Source organism: Diorhabda carinulata, chromosome 5 (genome assembly GCF_026250575.1).
Source record: "Diorhabda carinulata isolate Delta chromosome 5, icDioCari1.1, whole genome shotgun sequence".
NCBI classification, from domain to species: Eukaryota; Metazoa; Arthropoda; class Insecta; order Coleoptera; family Chrysomelidae; genus Diorhabda; species Diorhabda carinulata.
Genome location: NC_079464.1, coordinates 20,856,223 through 20,884,081, shown reverse-complemented (window position 1 = coordinate 20,884,081; position 27,859 = coordinate 20,856,223). Strand labels below are relative to the sequence as shown.

The 27,859-nt window shown below is 32.1% G+C and overlaps 1 protein-coding gene across 16 annotated transcripts in view; it reads right to left on the bottom strand.

Moving 5' to 3' along the window:
- LOC130894344 (multiple C2 and transmembrane domain-containing protein) overlaps nucleotides 1–14,549 on the bottom strand; it is an 88,083-nt gene extending 73,534 nt beyond the window's left edge. For 2 of the 16 annotated variants that reach the window (XM_057801107.1, XM_057801109.1), the window contains exon 1: nucleotides 14,287–14,549. In XM_057801107.1, the coding sequence (XP_057657090.1) occupies nucleotides 14,287–14,323 (37 nt within the window). In that variant the 5' untranslated portion in view covers nucleotides 14,324–14,549. Of the gene's footprint in view, nucleotides 1–616; nucleotides 3,509–4,426; nucleotides 4,643–14,286 lie in introns of those variants that run through there. The other 14 variants (XM_057801103.1, XM_057801093.1, XM_057801096.1 and 11 more) reach the window with 14 other exon arrangements.
- Between the last annotated feature and the right edge of the window lie 13,310 nt (nucleotides 14,550–27,859).

Here is a 27,859-nt window from a genome sequence, read left to right as displayed (position 1 = left end):
AAACAGTTTTCAACTTTAAGAGCATGTTCGAAATCTCGTATTGAATTTTCACAAACTGGTTTCCACCATTGGGCAGTTTCACAAATCGAGGAATTGACCAATATAGGTTCAGACAGTAGCCAGTAACCTTTTAATGAAGAAAGATATTGCCGTAAATTTAGTGGTTGACAATGTTGACTATTGACCAGTTCTGTTCCAGATTATTTTTGATTTTTGCATGAAATATTTCAATTACTATTTAGGTATATCAAACTACAAAAAGTGGTTTTACGAGAAAAAATTGTGGCAGTCAAAATTAAGTAATGTCTCAGTAAGAAAAAAAACGAAATTATGGTAAAAATGCAAAAGATATATCTGATCTTAAGGGACGACATAGCAAAACGCATGCACACGATTATCGATTGAAAACAGCTGTGGAATTTAATTTAATTTCAAGACCGTATAGTGAGGAAACGCTGCACACAACCGATTTAACATGATAAAATGATGCGGCATCCATTCAAATAAGAAGAAGAGAACGTTTTATGGCATTTTATAATGAATTCAACATATGTTTAAGAAAATTCAGTAATTTAATAAAATATTATTTAATTGCCACTGCTTGAAATTCACCTACTTTTCTCTTCGTCAACAGAATGTGATAGTTTCTGTTCATCCGTCTCTTGAAAGTTATTTCGTTTCGAAATTTCTTCAAATATCACATCAGTTTCATCCTTATTTATCTCCTCTTGAATACTACTCAACATTTCCGTTTTTTCAGGTTTATTTATCGACAAGCTTGTCATTCTCTAGCTTATTATTATTTGTAATAAAACAATTAAGTTTTCTCAGCAAAAAGTACTGGTGTATTTGGAAATATATATTTGCCTGTTATTGTACTCGAGGTAGACTTAGTTAGTTAATTGGTTTCCTTCAAAATGAATAGGGTTTTGACGCTAAATAATATTTGTTGCATTCAATTTACAGTTAGAAATGATACATCAGACATAAGAGAAAATCACAGAAAACCTCACAAGTTTTCAAAGTACCATTAATCACACGAAAAATGTCAAATTGATATGCGAGTTCTTCCCAAAACGATGATTGAGTGTCGCTCGAATAAAGTCGCGTAACTTGCGATAATCGATTCAAATGAAGTCGACAAATACCAATAATTGTTACTTTACACACTAAATAAAAAAAAGAAGTATGTAATGTAATGTAAGTAATGTCACCGTCGCGGAATCAGAACCCGGTGAAAATGAATAATATAGAATACCGTAAATATCCCGTGTTAAAAATTTAAATTAACCGCGAAAATTATTAGTTCTGCCGCGTACCATCGAAGGCACTGGCGTCGAAAATCCTCCATGTTGTTTCCACTGAATAACCACTAAGTTTGCATTTCTTCTTAAGGCGGGTTCACACGGAGTCGTAAACTGGGCGAGAATACTACTATTAGGAGAGTTAGTCGTGATCACTAGCTGGTGGCATTTAAGCAGAATTTATCATTGATTAACCATAGGCTATAAATTGAGGTCTCTCATTGGTTGTTGCTAATCGCTGGTACGCTTTGTACAAACATTGATAATCGCGGGTCAATTTTGTCTCCCTGGGTATACTATGCGCACTATTGCCAATAGGAGGTAGGATTTTCCTTGACGTTGCTAATCGGCGGTATGTTTTATCTAAGCATGTGCACGTTCATTCATGAGCTTGCTGATAGAAAAGAAAAGATATGGTAAAAGGAACAATACAGGCTTTATTATTTTATTATTTATATAAACATTTTAAATTATTACAGTTACATTTTTATGTTTAGTGCGCACTCGGTACACTTTTATTTACATTAAAAGCGAGATTTCTTTTCCTTTTTAAGTGTGTTTTTTCACCACTTGCTGGCCGACCTGAAAGTCGATGCTTACTGCCTCCAGTTACACCTAGTTTCCTTCTGGTGATGCATGTCGGCTGAACTTCTTATTGAAGCACCAGCTCGATTGCGTAGGCCAAAGGTACTGCCGCACGTACTTAAAAATGTATCCCAACTATTTTTTGTTTTAGCTTTATCTAGTCTTTTTAAACATCTGTTTAAAAAGTACTTTACATATACCAAACTTAGTATGCTTCTTTAGGAAATGTTCAAACTCATTATCATTATCATTTTTGCTTTCTGGGATTGACAGTGTTTCAGTATTTTCATTTACAGCACCATAATTTTCATAATTTAAACCTATTTCATTTAAATCTGTATTATTTGAGCAGCTGATGGGCTTACTTTCAACAAGCGGTGCATAAAAATCCCTTTCCTTGGCGTTATATCCTAATGCCAAAGCTGCCAACGAGTACCTATAATTTTAACCTCAATTGCAATAAGATCAGTATAAAAAGAAAACACAGCAGCCTGATGCTTACGGAGTTTTCCGTGGATTCCACTTGCACATGTGCAATGCTCCATGCATATGTCGATATCATAGAATAGTTACTCATACTTGCTACTGAGTATTTGAAAATTACATTCGTTGAAAATACGTGTGTAGACAAAACATATCGCTGATTAGCAACGTCAAGGCAAATCCTACCTCCTATTGGCAATAGTGCGCATAGTATGACATAATGCAATATAACGAGCAAGAAATTGCATGAGAGTCTTTGTAAACAGTAAAAGTGAACAAATTCCTAACCTCAAATATTTTGTACCTAGCTTAACAATGAAAATAACAGAGCTAAGTTTTACGAAAGTCAGCTGAGCTGTTAAGCCAAAAATAACTAGATTGCAACTTGCACGCAATAAAAATGGTACAAAGAAGATAATGTCAAGATTTATTTGATGAGAAACCAAATTGTTGAGCTTTCAAGATTTTATGTTTAAAAAGAAGAAAATAGGACACCTTCTTTATATAGATTAGATGGTATACATTAAAATGATGTATAGCTTCTAATTATCACTTTTAAATGTATTATAGGTCACGAAAATGTTGACAGCAAGGCTCAAAGCTTTCATGCAAATGTCTCGTTTTTCCTAATTTCAAACATATAATCAATTTTGTTTTAAACTTATGATATTCAATGTTCAAAATTATTTCAATCCAGATATTTCCAATAACTATTTCCTTCAACATTACTTTTGGAAGTTAATACTCATTCCAACAAGTTCCATTTCATAATTTATATATAAATTGAATATCGATGTAAAAAGTACGCTGGCACAATTAGAGAAACGTAAAAATATTTATTTTTTCGAATATTTCTAGGTATTTTGATAAGTGGTTTTAGTTTATATGTTAATATCTTCATAACAGATTGTTTCTGATCCTAAATTTAATTTGAGAGCTTGGATAATAATTGACACTTGTTGAAGAATTGGCTGATTTAACGTTTGATCTTTATTCTGCTATGAACTTTAGTAGGTGTTATGATGCATACTAAGCTAAGGCTGTGGAAGAATCCTCCTACTGCATTAGGTGTTCGCAGCGTCTGAAGTTATAGAGAGACTGAATAGAAATCGGTCAACTGGCACCTTAGACTTTACGAAATCATCATCAAACAGCTGTATAGAACCGAAATTTTTTAAAAATAGCCCGTAAAGTCAGCGTAGCTCCGAGGATGGAGTAAGAAAATGTACAGATATAGTCATATGGTGGTGGGTCATAACGGTATGTTTGAGAGCTGGTAAGGAACTTGTGATTAACATTATTGAGGTCTATTGATTAAATCGCATTTTATACCTTTTGTTTCATTCATAAGCGACAATTTCATGTATGATAACGCACGCCTCCAGACTTCACATACAGTGAAAGACTACCTTAATCAGGTAGGCATCACGCAAACGGCCTAGTCAGCACGATTAGTATATGAATCCCATAGAATATGACCGGAGCTATCTGCGAAGAAGGTGGTAGAAGTTTGTGACAATTTACCTGAAGAACTAATCAACCACGTATTAAAAGCATTAGAAATCGTGTACAAACTTATCGGCGACGGTTAAACAACTGGCTGGCACGATCACTGTAGATGAATCCGATAGATGTAAATGGAGATAATTTGGGAAAAATGTTTCAACAAAAAAATCCAGCCTCTTATATTTTCTAAGAACTTAAATTGACGTTGGTGGAAGATTAAGTAAATTTCCCTTAAGAACTTATCGACAATGTAATCCAAAGTATGCCCACTTGGTATTGTCAAATAATTCGATAGTTAATTTTTTTCTAATTAAAATTAACAACCAAACATAAAAATATTGTACAGCCGTTCAAAATTTTGATATTAGACTTATTACAGATTTAAAAAGCTAATAGAACAATTCTCCAAAAGCAACACCAAAGTATAATTTCAATGAATAATTAGCAGCAACATTGATTTTCATTTTTCAAGATATACGAGAAGAAAAAGAGAATTTAATGAATTATTTGATAATCTTATTTAGAGGAAACTACAATCGTTTTATTACGTTCTGAATAAAAGAACTCGAGTGAAATACACTAAACAATAATAGAATAAACAAAATTTTAAGCAGGTTTCGTGGTAATTTTACAATTGATACCATCAACTGATTAATCAATTATCCTTTTCATTGAAACAACATAAACTGTGAATATAAAACGTAAACGCGAAAATTAAAAACATTAAACGCACGTTAAAACCGCCGCCGCGCCGGTAGAATACTAGTTGAAAACGAACTACAAATTATAGGAAATAACAAAAATGATAAAAGTTTGTGATAACGAAGGTATGATATAAAATTATTGTCGTGAAACTTGCATTTGCCATAAATATTAAAAAAATAAACCACAAGTGTACTTACTTATTACGAGGGATGCTACTTAAGCTTTGGGATAGATAAATAAAAACAAATAATTATAATTGTATGTGTAAAAGAAAACGGCTTGAAAGCAAGTCTATCAGCCACAGAATTCTTCAATGATTCTACCTAAATATTAATTTTAATATCGTTGATAAAATTTACTAACAAATTTTCAACTATCTTTAAAATCACATTTTAGTTAATTTGATTAATCTTTTCCTAATATTGCCTCAATTTCTTTCGTTTTGGCACATCTACAGTTATACAAGAATTAAATTCGAAAAGACCCGAACTGCTACATGCTTCCTGTGAGGAGATATCGATGTAACAGACAGACGGACGCACAAAATGCTAGTTAAACCAAAAATCAGTAAAAAAACAACGCCATCGTGTTCTAGGAGTTAAATAAAAGTTATGTGCATGAAATTTAACATTTTTTGTCTATGCGTTATTTTTTTAAACAATAAAAACACCAAAAAATCGGTACAAATTATGTTTTTTGTGTTTTGCACTGAGCCTATGCACATTTTATGCACATAACTTTTATTTAACCCCTAGAACACGATAGCGTTGTTTTTTCCTACTATTAATTTTGTCACCAGAAGCCTTTTTTTTCGTAAGTTTATTCAAGTAAAGCAGTAAATACGAAATATTTCCCCATAAAAATGAGTATTTTCACCTAGAATGCAAAGAATTTTATGCCAGTATGAATAACTGTTCAAATCAAAATCGGCCCAATAGTTACTGAGATAATTAATATTTTTCAGCGATCCGCAGATTTGAAGTCTGTTGGAGCATTTTTGAGCGCGCCGTCTTTGCTTTTTCTCGTTATCCCCACTCGCTTTCGCGGCTTCTATATTTTTATATAATGTTTATAAAACAATAAATTGTTTATAAATTTTTTTACCCCTTTTTTGAACACTTTTTTGGGGTCAAAAAACAAAAATTCAAAAAACTAAGATGAGGGATTTTTAGTTCAACTCATCTTCTTTCCAACGCGACTTTCCAAATGATGATAGGACGATCCTGTGAGCAAGAATGACCCTTTGAAAAAAAGGCCTCCTATGGCTTAATTGCCATTTTGCAAAAACTATTGGGGCCACATCGAGAACTCGGTTTTCAGTGAATAGAAACCTTTATATTTAAAATTAAAAAAATTATAAACAATTTAAAAAATTAGAAATTTTCTCCTTTCGGTTGAATTATCTAAGCAACAAATTATCAAAATTTAATTTATAAAAGCTTATTTTGAAGGTTCATTGCAAAACGCAAAAAACAAAATTTGTACCGATTTTTTGTTGTTTATATTGTTTAAAAAAATAACGCATAGACAAAAAATGTTCAATTTTATGCATATAATTAATAAATTAATAAATTTTACATAATTTAAATATATCTATATGTAAAAAAATGAAATGCTGTTCGTTAGTCTCGCTAAAACTCGAGAACGGCTGGACCGATTTGGCTAATTTTGGACTTGAATTATTTGTTGAAGTCCAGAGAGGGTTTAAACGTTGAATAAATATGAAAATGCTCTAAATAAAAACAACAATTTTGTTTTCCCCTAATATTTTGTCAAAAATTAAATTTCTGAATGCAAACATAATATTTAACATTTGATAACCAACTAATATGTCGATTCATCCTCTATTTCGATCGATACCTCAGACAAATACATACCAAGTTATGTGCTCTTTTTTGTTGGTCTTTTATGATAGTGACACTTTACTGCTAACATGCGAATATTTTTGCAACAAAATGCAACTGCAAATGACTACACAGACTCAAAAGAGGATCTTATTAAGCGTGTATTCCCAGACATAGCGTAACAGTTAAATAACCATAATTGGCTGGACGAAACATGTCGAGGATCTCAATGCGACCATTCAGAATTTTCTTCCGGGACAGTTGGTTTCCTTCAAATCAGTCGACACCGTTATGAACTAGGATAACGTAGTCAATTATCCCACGGGGTTTTTAGATTCACTGGAATTGCCTGGATTACCACCTCACAATTTGCAGTTAAAAGTAGAATCAGTTGCCATCATGCTGCATAACATTAATCAACATCATAATAATATAAACATAATAATAAACAATCATAAAGGGAAATTAAAAAGAAGAGGATGTCTTGATCCCGTGTGTACCGATGATTATAACGGATTTACTATTCAATTTTAAACGTTTGGTACGTTTTCGGAATCATCTTGGAGCATTGTTTATTCACGCACCACAGGACAAAACAAAAAAAAGTTTATTAGAAAACTTGATAGACTGTATCATAACTGTGTTTGTCTGTCAATATGAAACTGAAACTCCGTTTTGTAATTAAGCAACATCATGAGTAATTAATCGAAAATAATAATAAATAATAAAACTTCATTCATACCGAGTTTTTTTTTCATTATTCTTAATGAAAAAATGATTCGTTTTGTTCATTTATAGTCTATTTCGTACAAAAGTTTTATTTCTTATAAAAGTTTAGATCTTTTATTTATCATTGGGGCAGTAGGATGTCTGCCGGGTCAGCTAATATTTTTCATAATTATTTCAAAGGCTATCATTTCTCTGACATAAATTTAAGCATATTTGAAGTTGATGATTATAATAAATAAAAACTACCGATTGGATCTTAAGATCTCCTTAAATGAGATAAGGATTGTGATTTTGTGTCTTTCCATTGCATAATATTACTTTTTCTGTCCTTAGTATTCCAACTTTTAATAATGTGTGGGCTAGTTACAATAGTTTCTAATAGTTGATGATTATAAAGTGACTCATTTGTATTTTTAGATACTATTAATCAATAGCTTATCAAAATAAAGGAAAAAAGCAATAGCTTAAAAACAGTAATAACCTTGACATACAACGATATTAAAAAAATATCAGGTTGTTATCAGTTTATTGAAACAAAATAGTTTGCAAAAAACTATGGGCACCCACCGAACAGTACAAGTAAAACTGATAAACAAAACAGGGAATTTTTCGCAACTAGAAAACAGTGTTGTTATAACTACTAAGAAAAAGTACTCTCAGTAACAAGTACATGTAGCCTAATAAATTATTTTTCCCGAACTAATAAGTAAGAAGTACTAATAGATAGCTCTTGAAGTAATAAGTAATTTCACTCGATACCAAAAATTACCCAGTACAAAGTATAGTTCTTCCAATATCAATTGCAGTAGACACCAAGGAACAATCAATATTTCATAAATACGCACGGTATCTACACCAAATTAAAAAATAAAAATAATGTTTACTTCCCGTATAAATTCGGTGAATATCTAAGAAAACGTCAGACCACGTGGACTCATCATCTCTGTTTACCAATGAAAACATCGAATCGTAAACATAAATGAATTGCTTTTGGCAAAAGCTGTATGTACATAATTTCTTTGAAATATTCCTACCAGACATTCTGCGATAAACAGTGGAGTGACTTGGTGAGATTCATTTAATTCATAAATTTCTTTAAATAAATAGAGAGAGTTGTTTTAAATATATTCGAATGCAAAGGGAAGCGCATTATGATTTAATGAGCAGCTTTTGACTAACATTCCACCACAGTCTGTAATCGTTTTAGCATTTAAGTCTGAAAAAAATATTCCTCTCTCTGTCAGCTATCGTGAAAAGGGCCCAACAAACAAAGAATTGCTTACTGTTATTAAAGGTTTAAAGTTAGAGAAAATTTGTGTGCAAAGAAAAGGGTTATATTCTTCTCAGACTACCTCTTTACCATTGCAAATTTAACCCTATATTTAATATGGGCAAACGTAAAATCAGAATTATGAAAATGTAATCAGTCTCCAGAACTGAGTAAAGAGATTGTAGAACCAGAAAGTTCTAGCAGCAGACCGCCAAAGGCTTTGAAAAAACTATGTTGAACATGTTATCAAAGAAGAAGATGAGTATGTGGTATCAATAAATATATGTACTTCACGTACTTCAACACTACTTCGAGGTACATACATTTAAAGTGATTAAATGCAAGTACACACTTTAAACAAAATCTAAAAAGAAATTTTTGGCCGGTGATCCGACGATATAATAAATTCCATGTTTTTTAATGTATAATCAAATAAAAATTTTGAAGAAGTTTATAATGTATAAATATTTCTTACTTTTCTCTGTGTTATGTATTTAATTTCAAACTACTTTCTGTAGCTAGTTGCTAAGATATAAAAAAACATAAATCATGGATTATTTCAGTCTATGGTATAAGAAAAAAAAATAGAAATAAAGAAAAGACACAACAGACTTGATAATAATAGACTAAGATCGTAAAACTTCATAAGCATGTACCTGTATGGTGGTTGTAATAAAAAGTACTTTCAAATAAACATGTATTTTGTGTAAAATGATCAAATTACTTAAAATAAGCTTTTACTTACTACTTATTGAAAGCCTCTAAATCCAAGGAAGAGTTAGAATTTTTAATCTTTTAAAGAAGTCCCTGCAGTAAGTCCTGCTGTTTAGTCCGAGTAAGCTCTCTTTTGTAGTTTGAAGATTCGCTCAAATTCGCACCACACGTACCCCAGAAGAAAAGTGCCCAATAAACTGTTAAGAAGATGGATAAGATCAGTTCTTTGGAAACTGAATGTCAAGGGGTGACCATCACAGTCAAGTATGTTTGGTTTTGGAGAGCAACCAACTCTTGTTTCCTACGTACCAAAAAAGTATCGAAATGTTCTTGTTATATCTCCTTAGCATTACGATGATGCCATAGATCAGGAGTCAGTACAAGCTGCGATACCAGAAATGGTCATATGTTGTAATAAAACTAAGTCTGGCGTCGACGTTGTTGATAAGCTCTGCAGGCATCAATGCACAATCGGAAACTGAATCACGGATTAGCCTTACCACAACTTACCACAAAAAGTCTTATGACACAAGGCGTTCTCTTTCTGAAGGTCTCAGAAGATTCAAACCAGTGGAAGAACCCAATGAAGAAGCTGGATCAGTGGCTGCAGAAGATACCGTAGCTCCAACAAAGCGTCGTCGCTGTGCTTAATGTTACACATCATGAACAACCAGATTGACCAAAACCATTTGCAAGAATTGTAAGCGATATATTTGTGGCGAACATACAACTCCAGTGTGCACACTCTCACGCAAGATAAAAAGCAATGTTTGAAAATGGGTTCATTAAACTTCGAACATCCACTCTATTCGCCGATTGAATATTTGAATACTCTTGCAATAAAAAAATCAAGCATGGAAACCATTTGCAAGTCGATGTAATAGTAACCGTGGAATCGTATTTCGACACCTCCTTTATATTTCTACGTCAAAAGATGAAATTCATAAATTAGAATATCAATGGAACAACTAAATTGAAATTCAGGGAGTCTATCGAATAATAAAATCTTGTTTTCAACAGGAATAATTGACTAAGCAGGTATTTCACGAGAAACTTCCACTTTGGTACGTAAACCAAATAATATTAATTTATAAAAACTTCCTTCCCCCATGCGACCAGTGCTAAGGTCTCATATATTTGTTGAAATATTGATTTTTTGTTGGGTGCAATAATAACACTTGACATGCATCACGCGAATTTGATAAATTGTTTGAGAATACTAACCACATATTTTAGTTTTTTATGCTACCCTTCACGCAACAAATACCCTGATATTGATATTGTCCTTTTAGTAAACACTAACAAAAATTGAGAAAAAAAACAAGTCAATTTTGATTTTGCATTGAAGTAAATTTCGATTTCTTTCAATAACAAAAAGGATTGTTTCAAAAGTTTCGGACCTCGACCTGAAGATGTCAATACATGCGTTGAGAGATTTCCACTAAAATTTGAGCCGTGTTGAGCGCTTAGCTCCTATTTGATAATCGTGTAAGCGAGTCATTGTGTGGAATTTTCTGCAAATGAAAGTATCCGCCGCTGGAAAGCGTTTTTATTGGTGGATCAATCCGAGTTTTCTTTACTTATTTCTGCTTTAGTGTGGTGGGGTTTAGAAGAAGCATTAGCAAAGGTAAATGAGGAATCAGAAACCAGAAAACCACGAATTAACCAAGACAAAACAAAATATATGTTGAGTGCAAATGAGACAGAAATAAAAGTTTATATACGTTTCAAATAACAATTCTAATAACTTGGAGGTATGGTAAAAAGGAAGAAATAAAAAGATAAATGAGGTAATTGAAACATGTACCATATTATACTGGAAATATTAGGCATAACAAGGAGGCCAAAGCAGCCAAAGTAATGAGCCTAACTCAGAGAGTCCAAGAAAAACTATGAATAATAGAAAGAAAAAATACTGAGATTAATACTAGGTCTAAAACAACAAGCAAATGAATATGTAACACGAACTAAAAAATCTGATAAAAAAAGAAGTCATAGTAAAAGACATCAAATCACAGACATATAAAAAGAAAAGACAACTCATTCAGTTTACAAGACAATAAGGGCCACAATAATTTAGGCACACAAAGTAATGTACGTAACACAGAAAGGCGAAGAAAAACTAAAAATACTAAGAAGACCAGAACAACCACAAGAAAAAGAATATCGAGCAATTATGCAGCCCGAAATAAAGAACCAGATGGAAGGAGACATACTAAGGTACGTAGAAACATGAAGAAAAAGTTGTTTATGTAAATAAAAGACGACTCGTAACTGTTAAAAGTTAAGTTTTTACAACTATCTGGAAATATATTGATAATTTTTTCAACAACGATGGCAAGGGCTAACAATAAAGTTCGAGACTAAAGTCTATTTATCGAAAAAAAAAATAGTAAACCAAATAATGATCAGTGCGTGATCAGCACGTGAACATTCTGGGCAAAACGTGGCGCGCGACATCGTTATTGGTCCAAATCAGAGGCACCATAATATACCCAAAATAAAAAGTCGCGTGTTTAGTGTCGCATCGCTACTATAACCGCTATATCAGGTATAGTACAGGGACGGCATCGTATTAGATTTTTTGTATTTGTCTGTTGTGTAATTTTCTAAAAACATGTCTGACATGGAGACTAATGATGAAGTTGTTGACATTAGCTATACTCTGCCTAAGAAGAGAGATAAAAAGCTTCATTTAAACGCTAGCGAAAAACAAATGATTGTGATTAATTATAAAAATGAAATGCAAGAAAATGATAACAAGACTGTTGATTACTTTATTTCTACAGCAGCGAACATTTCGAGAATATCTTCTTCAAGTGGTGGATTCTTCCATACAATCCTCAAGGCAAGCATTCTTAAATGGACTTCCCATCGGGCTTAAAAACCCATCAGGTAGATAATGTTTCAAACATTGCTGCTGATGAAAAAGGTTTGATATTTCTTGAGGAGTTAATTCCACAATTTTATCGCATATTTCAATTTGTATCGAAGAAGATGGGCAATTCAATATTCTGCTAGAAATCTCAATTTTGTTATTAAAACTATATATGTATCTATATAAGTTTTTGCTACGAAAAGAAACAGATTCGGGCAAGATGGCAAATGAGCTACATTCCTGCAGACAAAAAAAACTTCAATCGACTTAAAATAGAGGGATACGTGTCTAAATTAACAAGAATAGGTAATTCCATTTGGAAGCCAATATAAAATTAAAAAAAAAACCCAAGGTAACAGCCCTACCTGGACAAAAAACGAATACGAACAGTGAGCTAGAAGCAACAAAGAAAAGCTGATTTATTTGTAAATCATCTCACTACAGCCTTCCAGCCACTAAGTCACAAAATAGACCAAGAAGAAATAGAGGAAAAAATAAGAGTGAAGCTACATAAATTCCCATCGAGATGCAAATCAATGAAATTGTTTAAACTACAATTGAAAATAAAATTTTGATGTTCCCCATCATTTTCGTGTGTGGAAAAAAAGGTCTGAACACGGGGACGTGGAGACGGAATTAAGAAACCAAGCTACAAGAGCCTCAAGAGCAGCAGCATACCTAAATGACACAATCTGGCGAAATAAATACATTCGAACTGAAGCAAAAGCCCGCATTTACAAGACCGCAATCAGACCTATATTATCCTATGCAGCAGAGACCCGACCTGAGACCTCTAAAACGAAACGGATATTGGAGACTACAGAAATGAAAATAGTTCGAAGAATAGCGGGAAGAACACTACTGGATAGAGAAAGGAGTGAAAACATAAGACGAACATGCGGGATAGATAACATCAATGACTGGGTACTGGATAGAAAGATAAAATGGAATGAGCACATTGACCGCTTAACGGAAGAACGAATTGTGAAAATATCAAGGGAAAAATCACCAGCAGGACAAAGAAGCCTTGGAAGACCTAGGAAAAAATGGAGTGACAACCTCCTAGGTGACTAAGCAGAGGCAATGACGTGAAGAAAAACAGGTAATGATGCCTATATACAGCAGGAAGAAGAAGAAGAAAAAAAGGTCAAAGGTAAAAAAAGACGAAATCAGAGAGATCATAAACTTATCTACAATAAACGTATCAATACTTTTTTTCCTACGAGCCACCGTTTCTGAGATATAACGATTTAAAAAGTTGTAAAACTTATAACGTTTCAGATTTACTGTCGTATTTAATGGCTATGATTGTACGAGAAATACCAAAGCTGCAGAACAACATCGTCGAACTTTAGCAACATCTTCGTCAATTGATAATTTATTTGATGAACTTATGACAGTTCCAGTCAACAGAAATTTCTTACAAATACTCACAACAAGTCTCGGTTCATTTCAATTTTGTAAGAAAAGTTTACTGCTGAAAAGATATTGGTGAAACCATTAAATACGACAACTCTTACAACTTTTTGAATCCTTATATCTCAGAAACAGTGGCTTGTACTAAAAAAAGTATTGATACATTTTTGAGATAATATTATGATTTACAATTTTCGTCTAAGGTATTTTTATGATAAAACTCACCGTTTTGCTGAAAAACTCATTTTTTTGACGTTTGACCTTGAATAAAATTTTATCCATACACGGAAATGATGGGGCTCATTCAATATCTACATTCAATTATATTTTGAACAATTTTACTGATTTTTAGCTTGACGGAAATTTATGTAACTTCGAATGTCTAAATTGACCGGATTATAGGGTTATAGTAGAAGTTAATATTCTTAAAAAAGTATTCTCAAATTTTCTAATTTTCCGCGCCATTTTTAAAATTTTTTTTTCATAAGAACCTTCACCTGTAGATAACCAACACAACAAAAAAAATCGGTCCAGCCGTTTCCGCGTGATGGTGTGAAATAAGGATCCATTGACAAAAGTAATAACTGTCATTACTCATCAATATTCTCGGATAAATTCATATATAAAATGATATTTGTAGATAAATGAATATTATCAACAAGTCATGTTATTACAAGTATTCAATATTCTAATACCTACCCTAAGTCATATTTGAATAATGTATAGGAGTGTGTGGTTTTGTTTTTATAGTTGTGTTTGTTTGTTCACTTTCTTATGTTGATTATTGTAATTTCCCGAATAAAATGTCCGTTTTCAATTGAAATACAATATTTAAAAATAAATACATCTTACTGGAAGAAGTAGAATCACAGTATTTAGACGGAATCATTTCTAAGGAAGATGCAAATATAAAAGTAACAATTTATACTTCTAATTACATAACTACACTTCCGAATCTTAAAAATCTCCACCACGATTTACGATAATAAATATACATAAATAAAGGAAAATTTATAGCCGATAGGGGCATTGTTCTACCGAGAATATAGCCCGCGTGTTTTTTAGGTTATAAGGGAAGAAAAGCGTGCTATACCCCCAACGTCCGCGTGGTTACTGACATAACGGCTCCAGGATATCGATCTGTCAAAATAATAAAGCTCAATGAAACTACGAAAAGCGTAATAAAAAAACTATTCGTCGATAAAATGAGTCGGATCCAATTTAATTAGATCATGAGATAATAATAATCAAATGTTTTCGATAAAAAAAAAATTATATATTGACGTTCGGGGTGGTATACCTACAATACGTTTATGTCACGTGATCAATGCAGGTTAAAATCAGGAGAAACCGACAGTAAAATGAACCAGATCCTGCGTAGGAAACGATGGATACGAGTAATCTGGTAATTGATGAATCAAATCATTTGGACTCGATAGGCGATTTGATTAATTACGTTAGCTCTGACACATAAGAAATAGAACTGCTACGATTTTGCTGTTCAATTCAATTACACAGTATTATAATGTTTTTCTTATTTATTTACATTCTTTCTATTCGTGGTGTGAATGACTTTTACTTATTTAATTTATTTAAACACTTGACTTAACTAAGTTATAAAATAATTATCTTATCACTACTTGTATAATTACTTTTCTAATTTATTCAAATGCAAATTCACTGGTTAATCTTCTATTTCACTATAACTATTTATTATAAACTAAACTAACTCCGCTAAACATGCTTTATATACAGGGTGATTCCAGAAAAGGTGATCCCGTCTTTAGAATTAGATAGAAAACTGAAAACTATTTGGGGTTTGCTTGGTAAAAAATCGTATTCAAAATAAAGGGCATTGAAGAAAAAAAATTATACATATTTTTTACGATTTTGCAGCAACTACTACTGGCAACATTGTATAAATATTTTGAACAAATTTGTTGTTAGAAGCTGATACATCCAATAAATATGTTTTTGTGTCTGATACTCATAGAGGGAGCTAGTTACACGGTCTATACCAAGTAGTATTGAACATGACTTTTTCAATATTAGATTTATTCAGTAAAATTTCAAGTGAACTTGTACATCATTTAATTTTACACCAAAAAGGTATACTACTTGATACGAGCCGTGTAACTAGCGCCCTGTGTGGGAGTCAGACATAAAAACAAATTCATTGAACATATCAGCTTCCAAAAGATATTCGAATAAATTTTCAATACAACGTTGCCAATAGTTGCGGTAAAATCGTAAAAAATGTCTATAATTTATCTTGAATACGGATGAGTGGTCAAACCCCAAATATTTTTCAGTTTTCTATCTATCCTAGAGACGGGATCACCTTATTTGAATATAGAATATTTTGTATATATAGCAGAAACGCATTTCTAGAATTCTAAAACATATATAAATAACAAGATCTTCCTAGAAATTAGTTGAAAAGAAACAATGTAAACAAATCGCCTGCTATGATAAAAACATATAAAAACAAGCATGAAACGAGTCAAAATTAAGAATTCTATTATAACCGGATAGGACCGACTTCACACCCTATGTCTTGGACGAGTTCAGAACAGTATATTCATTAAGTAACAAAAAAAATGTTCAATAAAAGTTAATAGTATATTAGTATATTATTTCACGAGGGGTAAACTCGCATGTGGGAAAAGTACTTTTCCACATTCATGAGAAAAGTTAAACTTTTCCCACTTGTTGCACAATATTCTATTCTAGTTCTGTACTTGTGATATCAAAAGAACGCAAAAAATTCTATTCTCAAAAACATTTCTTCATATCATTCAACTCAGGATTTGATTGGGGGAATTTTATGAATGCATCTATTATTTCCTGTCCATTGAATGCATCGACTCACTGATGATTGGGATATACCACAATAATTATTATCTACATCTTACTGGTACGAAAAAACTTCAATTTTGTTAATAACTAAATGAAATCATTTCATTTTAACATTTAGAAAGCATTAATAGATTTCAATAGTGTATCAATTTTATATTAACTACCTAGTTTATATAAATCGAAACCAAATAAAAACTAAAACAGGTCTTACTATTGTAGTTTTTACAGATTCGACCAGATACATTATTATTGTCTCAAAACATAACTGAAAGTGTCTTTGGTTAGCTGAAATATTTTTTTAAATTGGTCATCACTTAGTTGTATTAGAGGTTCTATTAAAAAAACTCAATGGGGCTCTGCAACACTTTCTTCAGATTCTTCTAGTTCTCCAGCAGTCCAATATACAGATCATCCATTACTACAATCCTTTATATATGACTACAATTATGAATCATTCAAACTTGTTTTATGCAGCCAAAATTAAAAGTTACTATTAAATTAACAAATTAAATTACTTGTTGGAAGATACTGAAATACTACTTGTAGTTCATGTAGAAAATTGACATTAAAATGAAATTAAGAGTTCGCCGACTTTTAACTTTTCAGTTTAATTCGTTAATTTTGTGAGGTTATGAGCACAGAATACGTTAAATCACTCTGTATTGGTAGTATTGTTTTGTTTACAACATTCTTGCACTAACCCCCAAAGTTCCAGCTCGCTTGTGCGCATTCCCAAGTATGCGCAGTATAGATAAAGTATCCCGAACAAGAGAGAAAATATTATTCGCATTATCGCGCCGATTTCCGCCATAGTGTTTAATTGTTTTATTTTATTGTGAAACTGATATCAAAAAATACGAAAAGCAATGTTTGAAAGTCAACAATGTCCTTTAGAAGATAGAACACTGATAGTATCGGGAGCTTTCCACACTTGTATAACACAAAGAATCCATACAGGGAATTCCCAATAATTTATAATTATCCTTAATTTACTGCAGAAACTAAAAAATTAGCACTGAGTAATTTTTTTTACAATTATAACATTATTAAAACACTGTTTCAATAAAAATGATAGGTTAGAAATGTCTATTTGCAAGGAGAGAGCATGAGAATGAATTTCGATACTCTTGCATTCAACGACATCGATATAGCTCCAAACGAGGACCTGAGAATTACGGCCCTGATGTTAAGTCTTCGTTTCAATACGTTTTTCATGATTAAATAACAGCATCATTGAGTCCATCTTGTGTATGAATATTTTGCTTTCCGCGCAGTGTTGCCACAATTTAAAAGCAATTATTTTAAGGATGAAAAATTTATATAAAGTTTACCAATAAAATTAGCAATGCAGTATAAAAATCTCACGATCTAAATATAAATCAACTTGGCTCTATTTTCTAATTATTGTTACAATCTAGTACAATTTCTAGTTTATTTTATTAAACGAAAATATAAAATAACTTTATATTTGCAGAAATCAACGATAAAGATAAAAGATAAGTAATGAAATAAAAAAATAAAATTTCAGACTCAAAAATAAAATTGTATTCTATTATAGAATAACTTATTGGATATCAACGCCTCTGGTATAGTACATGCTCCCAGTGGGAGAAATTGGGAGAAAACGAACGCAGGGAAAATGTATTAGAAAAAAGAAAAAATGTACTAGAGTATAAAATACACTAAAATGTACTAAAATTGTACATTTGTACTAGCTCTGGCAACACTGTTTCCGCGCCATCTATCAACAATCATTCTAGATTCAATGTTTAACCGTAGCCATCTTTTTCGTTTCACAATGAATTATTGTAGCCAACAACAGATGTCACTATGTATTATTATGTAATATATAAGAATGTAAGAATACATAGGTTTTATAAAAACTTTAAAATATCCTTTTATAAGAAAAGGCTCAATATAAGCAAAAATAATACATTTTTTAGAAAACAAAATGTAGAAGATTAATTTATATCTGCATATTTCAATACTACATATCTAAGAAAACTAATACATATCTAAAAAAAATATAAGTAGGATCCTACACTTCAGAAGAAATGTTGTGGTTTATGTAATTATACTATATTTCAAATTACACATTATACGAGCTACAATTGAAAGATATATGACCAAAAAACTTTACTTGGACCAAAATATAGACACCAAAAACTAATGCAATACCAGCGTCCTTGGATGATATACCAAGAAAAACAAGAACTTGTTAACCTATTATGTAATGAGAATAAAACTAAGTTTATTAAAATAACACCACCACAGAAGAAAGGAATTTTGAAACATAACAAATAGTAATAGATTTAGTTAAAAAATATAATCTTTTCGTGGTTATTAACCACATCGACAATGAGGGAGAAAATTTACAAGCAAGATAAAAGATACAAACAGCTTTCATATGTCACACCACGAAATACGTCCAGAGTGTTATCAATTATTAAAAAGAAAGGATTTGGTAACATTCTTTGAAGTCGCTTTCAAAGAAACAATTGAACAATAATATACTAACGAAAAGGCACCATCATATGAAAAATACGTTGGAGTAATTGGGCGGCTAAAGCAAAGGTAAGCAACAGAAAAATATGATTTAATATATAATGGAGGTGAAGAAAGTCTAAGTTCAAAAATATATAATTTCAAACAAAAATAAAATACGATATCATCAAGGAAATATAATGAAAGAACAATATGTCTACAGAATAGAATATGGGACTGATCATTCCATTCATTACAAAGAGACCCAAAGCTCTGCGACAATTATAGACCAAAAACACTTCCACTATGAGCACTGTAGACTATTAGGTTAGAGTCAAGGAAAACTCGGAGATTATCAGCAGGATTTCAGGGCTTACAGAGGCAGTGCATGTAATGTGCACAAACCGCAAATGGATCTAAGGTAAGATTTATTTGGGTTTCCAGTTGAAGTTCGTTTTTTGTAATCTTGTTAAGTTATTTTCGAATGTTCCTATCAATTTGGTGATAGATTTTGCCATTTTAAAGAACAGCTTATTCGACCATTTAGACAGGAAGATCTGTTGTGATGATCTGTTAGATTAATAGTGATGGAGATCAGTTTATTCAGTACAAAATTATAATGAGAAGAATGGTGGTGTGGTTTTTTATGGGCACACAGCATAGAAAAAAAATTTTGTAGAATATTTTTAGTGCTTAGTGCGTCTGGAAATAGGAGATAGGAATTGGTAGAAAAAAAACCACAATTTTGTATTATAATATTCTTCTTATTTATTTATACTTTTTCTATCGGTGGGGTGATTTTGTAAACACTGTCTTTTACTCAATTTATTCAAATACTAACACTAGAATCAATAACTTATATAATAATTAATTATTCACTAACTTATATAATTAACTATTTATTATAAATTAACTCTCGCCTCTAAAAAAGCTCGAATAAATAGCAGAAACGATATTTCTAGAATCCTAGAAAGTAAGCAAATGATTAACAAAACCTCCTAGAAATTAGTTAAAAAAAATGTAAATTAATCATCGCTATGATAAAAACATATATAAAAACAAACCTCAAACGAATTCCGCTTTCGCCAAATTTTAAACTTTCATTATAATCGGACAGGACCGGCTTCGTGGCTTATATTGTGGACTTGTTCGTAACAGTATCATTTCATATTTTGCGCGCTGTTAAGCTTCACAAAAATGGATACACATACCAAATGTAACGTATAAAATATATAAACTTTAGAGGGAATCTATTAAAAACATTAGAAAAAACGATTAATTTCTACCTCATTTGAACTATAACAATTACATTAAATTATATTCTAAAAAATGTGATACTGTTTTTTATAGAACGTCAACTATATCTCCACATTTTTATTTCCCCATATCTCATGAGATTTCTGTGTTTTTTGCGGTATTATACTTCAAATAGCTGACTAATTTCATGTTCTTCTTCTTCTTCTTCCCTCTTGTATGGTAGGTATAAAACCTGTTTCTTATTTCCATCTCTTTCTCGGTCGACCAATACTTCTTCTGCCTGTTGGCGATTTATCTCTTGCGATACGCACTAGTCTTTCGCTTGTCATTCTGTTAATGTGACTATTCCATTATTATTTTCGTTTTTTCAATTACAATTTCTACCTTGCACGTATTTCTTATGTTTTCACTTCTTTCTCCGTCTAAAAGTGTTTTCCCTGTTATTTTCCTGAGTACTTTCATTTCTGTTGTCTCGGATCTTGTCTCTGCTGTGTATGTCATTATAAGTCTAATTGTTGTTTTATATATTCTGCTTTTTCTCTCTTTTGTAAGATGTTTATTTTTCCAAATAGTACTGTTGAGGCATCCTGCTACTTTATTTGTTTTGACGACTCATTATCGACATCTCCGTAGCTCGTTATGTCTATTCCTAAATATCTAAATTTTAGTACCTATTGTATTGCATGACCATCAATTTCTATTTTGCAGCGTATAGGCTCCCTAGACGTTGTCATGATTTTTGTTTCCTCAGCTGAAATTATCATAACCTACTGTGTTGAAGATGTCTACTAGTCTCTGGAGATCGTCCTCGGATTCAGCGAACAATACGGCAAATAGCAAAGTATTTTAAGTTGTTTGTTACCATCTGGTACCCTTTGCCCTATCTTACTTTTTTTATGACGTCGTCCGTTATTTTATTGAATAAAAGGAGGCTTAATGAGTTACCTTGTTTGATGCCGTTATTTACAGGTACATCATTTGTCATTTTGTTATTAATTCTGGCTTGGACTTGGTTATGGGAATAGATGTTCTCGATGGTCTGAACTATATTTATCGGGATGTCTCTATTATATAGCAGATGTATAACATCTTCAAGTTGAATACGGTCAAACGTTTTCTGAAGGTCTATGAAACACAGATATGCTGATTATATTCTATGAATTTCTCAACTACTTGTCTTAATATGAATATAGCGTCCACGCATGACCTTCCGGATCTAAAGCCTTGTTGTTCTTCCGACAAAAATGTAATTGCGTTAATTTTGTTTATTATTACTTTTGTAACTAGTTTCAAATTTGTGTCCAATAAGTTTATGCCCTTATAGTTATTTGGGCACTTGTTATCTCCTTCTTAAACATCGGAATCATTGTATTAGTTCTCCATCTGTGAGGTATCTTGCAGTGCAGTACAATTTCTTGGATCAGATTCGTAAGTGCTGTTTGTTAAATTGTCTCCTCCGTATGTTAGTAGCTCGTTTGGTATACCGTCTTGCCCGGGTGACTTCCTATTTTTCAGAGCTTCAAGGGCTTTTTGTACTTCTTGCTGACTGATATGTAATTCTTCTCTTATTTGCGATATATTAATATGTTTATGGTTGTCATTTCCTTTAAATAATTCTGTCAGATATCTTTCCCATTCTTCTTGAGGTATTTTGTATAGTTTCTGCAAATTCTGTTATCTCTTTCCGCTGTGTCCTCAGGAAAAGCCACATTTGTTTCTGAGCACCATAAAAATCACTTTCTAATCTTTTGGAGAATCTTTCCTAATATTCATCTTTAGTCAATCTTACTAGTAGATTAGTCTCATTTCGGATTAGTATGTATTGTTCTTGGGAACATTTTGTTTTTCTTTCCATTTATCTTTCACTTCTTTTGTAAACCAAGGTGTTCTCTTATGTATTATGACGCGTGTTAGGCTTCTTGTGCAGCATATTGTATATTATTCATTATTTTATTCCAACTATCTTTTACGTCTTCTGTTTCATTCATTGGGTTCTGATGTAGCTTTTGTGTAATTCTGTCTTGATATAGTTTTTTTGTGGAATCTTCCCATAGTGATTCTATATTGATTCTTTGTCTAATTATTTTTTCCTGAGTATCAACCTATGTTCACCACCCACGTCTGCAGAATTTCGAGTCCTAACGTCTAATATCTGAGTTGGGGGTATCTTTCGATTTTTCACTAGTATATTATATTATAATTCTTACGCATGCAACATCAATTAAGTGATAAAATGTAAGTTTAAATTCCTTAAAAACAAAGTCATTGCCTTATGGTATCTTCCTCTATGGCTATATTACGATTCCTCCATACCAATACCGCATAAGTTATTGTCCCTTAGTAACTGGCAAGTATTCGTCATCATTTTATGATGTATTTAATTTGTATTCTAAGATACAGAAACAATATACAGAATTAAAATATTCAACCGTATAAAGGCATCAACACAACACAACACATGGAAGTCACGTATGTAAAGGTTTCCGGCAGAATTCATTAAGAAGGTACCAATGGAATATACGAGCTGGACATCGATTATCACCAAACAATATGTCTAAGTGTCGGTGAATTTACAAGATCTGACTACTAATTTTCTTTTCTCGGAGAATTCTAAACACCGAGGCAACGAAAAGTAATATATGTATAGAAAATAAATATAAAAAGTTGCATTTGAAATATTTTCATGAAAATATAGTTATAGTAGTAGAAAGTTATGACCTTTAGCAGATAATTGGAGAAATTAAGCTCTCAACTCACCCGTCCCAAGGTTGGTATAGCTCTTCCAATATCAAATGCACAAGACAGTTATGCAAGGAACATTCAGTTGACAAAGCTACTCAAGATTTTATACGTAGGACATTAAAGGTCTAAAATTATAGAAAATTTATTATATTGACAAGCTATGCATGGGTTATACTCTTCTCAGACTACCTCTTTACTATTGCATATTTAACCCTATTCGCTCCGAGTGTGACTGCAGCGCCACAGTAAATATGAACTATGGGGGGCTCTCAGAGCATGTTTTATTACGTTTTTCAATAGCAAACGGAAAAATTTTGGAAAAAAGTATAATAAATAGTAGTTAGTCGTCAAAAAAATTTAATACTTACTACACTTTTATAATTATCTTGAACAAGCCAAAGACACAAGTAAGTATAATGATAAATATATAACAGAATGCAGTAAACAAGTAAACAACTTAAGTACATTAGGTTACATGAACCTCAGAACGTTTCAGTAACTGAATTTGAAGTCGATTCACCATTAAAACGAATCATGAAGGCACAATTGACAAAAAATAATAAACATACAGTAAGAAATGTCATCAATTCTCTGTTGACCCAAGTAGAATTGAATTTAGAAAAAGAAAAGAATGTGCTGCATGTGTCAATAATTTCTTAATTTTTTGCGAAGAGTATTTTATTTATGAAAGTAAGTATGAACTGGATACAAACTTCCGAAAGTTTTATTTGAAAAACGTGCAATTATTGGAAGATGAAATAGTTAATTTGTCTTGTGAAACTGTTAAGCAATCTAGCAATCTTCTTGTAACAATTGGTTTCAAGCTAGACGCTTAAGAATTTCTGCAAGTTCCAACGTTCATAATATCAAAGTTTTATGCAGCAAACCAGTTGAAAGTTTTGTTTCAGACATGCTAAATCCTAGTAAAATTGACAGCAGCTCAACTACGTAAATACGGTTTAAAAATGGAAAATTATAACAAAAAAAAAGATTTACAATACTCCGAATTATTATTTTTGATAACAAAGGTGAACTTGAACCTTTTAACTGCAGCTATCCACCGATTCCATTGATTTATTTTCCATGTAGCGGTTGGAAATTTATAAAATTTGCACTTACTTTTTCTGCTAGTATTTTTACAATCCACTACACAACAACTCTGGTGACCCATTTTTATTTATTATAATTAAAACAAATAAAAAATTTTAAAGTGTATTTGTTTATAATTTCGGTTATAATAGCCTCCCGTAATGCTCATAGTGACCACTGTGAACGCTTCAGTCGATTTAATTTCCCCTACCATACCTTCCTTGAGAACGAATAGAGTTAATATGGGCAAACTTTTAATCAGATTTACGAAAACACAATCAGTCTCCAGAACTGAGTAAAGACGTTGTAGAACTCGTAAAGAAAGTTCTAGCAGCAGACCACCAAGAGCTTTGGAAAAACTGTGTTGAACATGTTATTGAAGAAGAATATGAGTATGTGGAATCACCCTATTTACAACCCTTCATAACGAAATCAAATGATGACTCTAGTTCAGACTATTCTGACTACCTTTATTATTAATAAAGATAATTTGGAATCGAAATGTTTTTTTTCTTTTGTTTTATTTGCAAATAATTTATTCTCCTTTATGGTTTTTGCTTTTAAAATTCCATTTTGCAAACAAAAAAACCAATAGGGTACAAAAAGGGATGATATCATGTCTGGTACCCTGTTTAAACCAAACGCCCTTACAGGCAGGTACATTTTACTCGTCTATTTACGTTTCATAATTCAATATTCAGTTGTAGCAAGTTAACGAGGTATAATAATGATTTGTTTATAAGCTTCATTTACAACTACAATCAAATGCATCTGTCTAAATAACAACGTTAAATACCATCCAATTTATAATGATTCGATTGCCTTTTAACGAATACTTTCTCGCTTAATATATACATATTTTCGAAAGTATTTATAGAAATAATAAATTTATAAAATGAGGTATCTAATCCTATGATAGATAGATCAAACAAAATTGTCGGGAAGGGTTTTTATATAATTTTTTATAATCGTCCCCCATTCCATTAAAACGACAGTGCAGATCAGCGGCAGTACCAGTAATTTTTCAGTGATATCCAGCTTTCTCGTAATTTGTGATTCTCTATTTCTTGCAGCCATATGACTTGAACAATGCCTTCTTGTTTTTTTCCCTTTCCTACAGTTTAAGGTGCTCTTAACTCGCTAGTTAGTGATTATCACTACAAATTCGTGTGTGGGTGGCGTATGTTCAAGTATTTAGAACAACTCTACCGCTCTTTCACCAGCTAGCTCATGAATAGCCTTGGGTAGCTTTCCATCTTTGATTCGGTGATTATGCTTTCTAATTTCATAATTTCCATTGCAGGAACTGTGCTGATATGTACGGTTATTATCTTGTACGGCTCAGCAAACTGGATCGCGGTAAGGCTACTAGCCTAAACTTCATAATAAACGCATATCTTCATAGGGAATCCATTCATGTGGTAGATCTCACCATGTAAAGACTTGTTTGACCACATTTTGATCTTATTCTCCATCTGCTGGACAAGTTGAGCTTGAATTTCCTTGTCAAGTAGAAAGTCCGTTGGATCTTGTAAGAGACCATTACTTGAATTCTCTTAGGCCATTGTCATCTGGGCAATTTCCATTCTGTTGCTAATTTATAGAGATTTGGAGCCCAAGAGGTAAGGCAACTGTAGGTGTTAACCCTCAGCGTCACTACTGGTTTTAAGATTTCGGTAGTTATTTTTTGTTAGTCATCTTCTCCCAAAAGCATCAGTTACTATACGTATGAGAGTAATTTCAGATATCCATATCATAGTAGAAGAATTGCATTCATTACTGCATCCCATCACGTTGGAGTGTCTACATATTGTACAAGAACAAAACTTATTGCAGTTCGTTTTATCTCATCAAAATTTTGTGTATTACTGTAAAGTGAGTGGAATAAAAGACGTCCCAGTATTAAACTAAGGAACAAAGCAGACCTTCAACATCGTGGAAATAAATATGCTGCCTTTCCAATTGCTCTTCCAACATGAATGAAAGAAAAAAATGAAATATACGCAACTAAGATTGGTATACTGCAACGATTTCAAGATGGTTAATTTTTTATTTAGCCAACAGAGTTTTTGTACTATACAAATCTATGCTTTATCAATCTCTGGGATATTAGAACCAAACCTCGTCATTGAACTCAAAAAAATTTGTATATGAGAGATGGGATGCTTTTGAGGACAGAAATGTTATGAATGAACCATTGGTATCTAGAGAAAAAAAACATTCTACCACCATTATATATAAAATTAGGACCGATGAAATAATTTGTTGAAGCTTTTGACAAAGCTGATCAATGTTTTCAGTTTATTTCACAGGAGTGTGAGTACTGAAAAACTAAAAGTAGGTATCTTTGATGGACCTCAAATATATGTCGACTAGCAATACCCGTCGCGGCTTCGACCGAGATTTATTGAACCTCGCGTAATATAGGGATTATTCAATGAGAAATGACTTATGTATCCTATGCATAAATTCAATTTGGAAGCGTTATAAAGAAACGACAAATTATCATTTAAAAATTGCACACATTTATTATTTATACGCTAAATAATATAACAAATACATACATACATTTAATTAACATAAAGTTATTAAATAAATGATTTATTATTAAAGTAACAATGATTACAAAAACGCAAAACAAAATATTGTATCATATATAATTTATGTCAATACTTCTCTGTAAACCACATTAGTTGTTTTGCCATCTTTTGTTAAAATAACTAAACTTGACGGAGAACTTACTCGTGAACAGGCTACGTAAAATTGACCATGGGAGAAACAGTTCTCTCTCAAATCGATTCCTGCCACTTTCAAAGATTAACCTTGTGATTTATTAATTGTCATAGCAAAACAGATTACAGATTATAGATTACAGATTACGTTTTTCTGAAGAGCGTTCAAGTAGTCTCGTACCGTTGCACAATTTAGGAGGATTGAGATTTCGTAACAACATTATCGGTGTTTCAACCTTTAGAATAGAATCCGGAAAACCTGGAAGATTGAGCGTATTTAGGAACTCTGATGAGTATTGCACAGCATTATCAACTTGTAACACAGAATTTATAGATCGAAACTCCATGCATTCTCCTTCAAATGAATTGAAAATCGCAGAAATTGGTTTTTAGGTATTTGTACCGAGAATGTTTTAGTGCAAAAACGAAGTCGATATCTCAATTCAAAAAACGAAAAAATCGAATTTGCAAACATACCCCGTTTTACCCCTTTAAAATCGCAATTTCGCAAAACTCTTTCTTAGCGCACCTCTACTCACCGATACAAACATACCCTCAAAATTTCATGTCTCTATCTTTAATAGCCTTGGCTGGGCGTTGATGAGTGGATGAATCAGTCAGTCAGTCAGGACATCCTCTTTTATAGATATAGATTAATAAAAGATACCACTAAATTGGGGACTTCTATTCATGATGTGGGAAGGCTTGTGAAGAAATCTGGTAGCAGCTGTACAAAATTACCTCGGATACTATAAGGCTGACAACTATGTAGAATTAGTAGGAGATATGCTGGTTCTATTTAAAAATTTAGGCTGTGATGTGAGTATGAAATTATCCCAAAAGCACCTAGATCCATTCCAATACAATTAAGGAGAACTAACTAAAGAACAAAGAGAACCAAGGCAATTTCATTCGAGAAAATCACTTAAAAAACAAATATTTTTAAAAAATTGTGTATCCATTTATCTCTGGAGCTAAAGCTGTTAGGAAAAAACGATTGCATTCTTGATATCGTCATGTAAGACATGCTTGAAATCAGGTCTAAAATTCCTGTCACCAAAATCATTATAGGCCAATGAATTGGCTTCAAAATGATGAATATTGGAAGGTTTAGATGCTACAGATGAAAAACATAAATAACTCAAACCAAATTGTTAAGAATAACAATATATTTGAAATTTTTAAGACTATATACAGTAGAAAGAAGAAAATAGTAGTCTCTACTGCTTTTTTTAATAAACTTAAAAGCGTTAGATAAATAA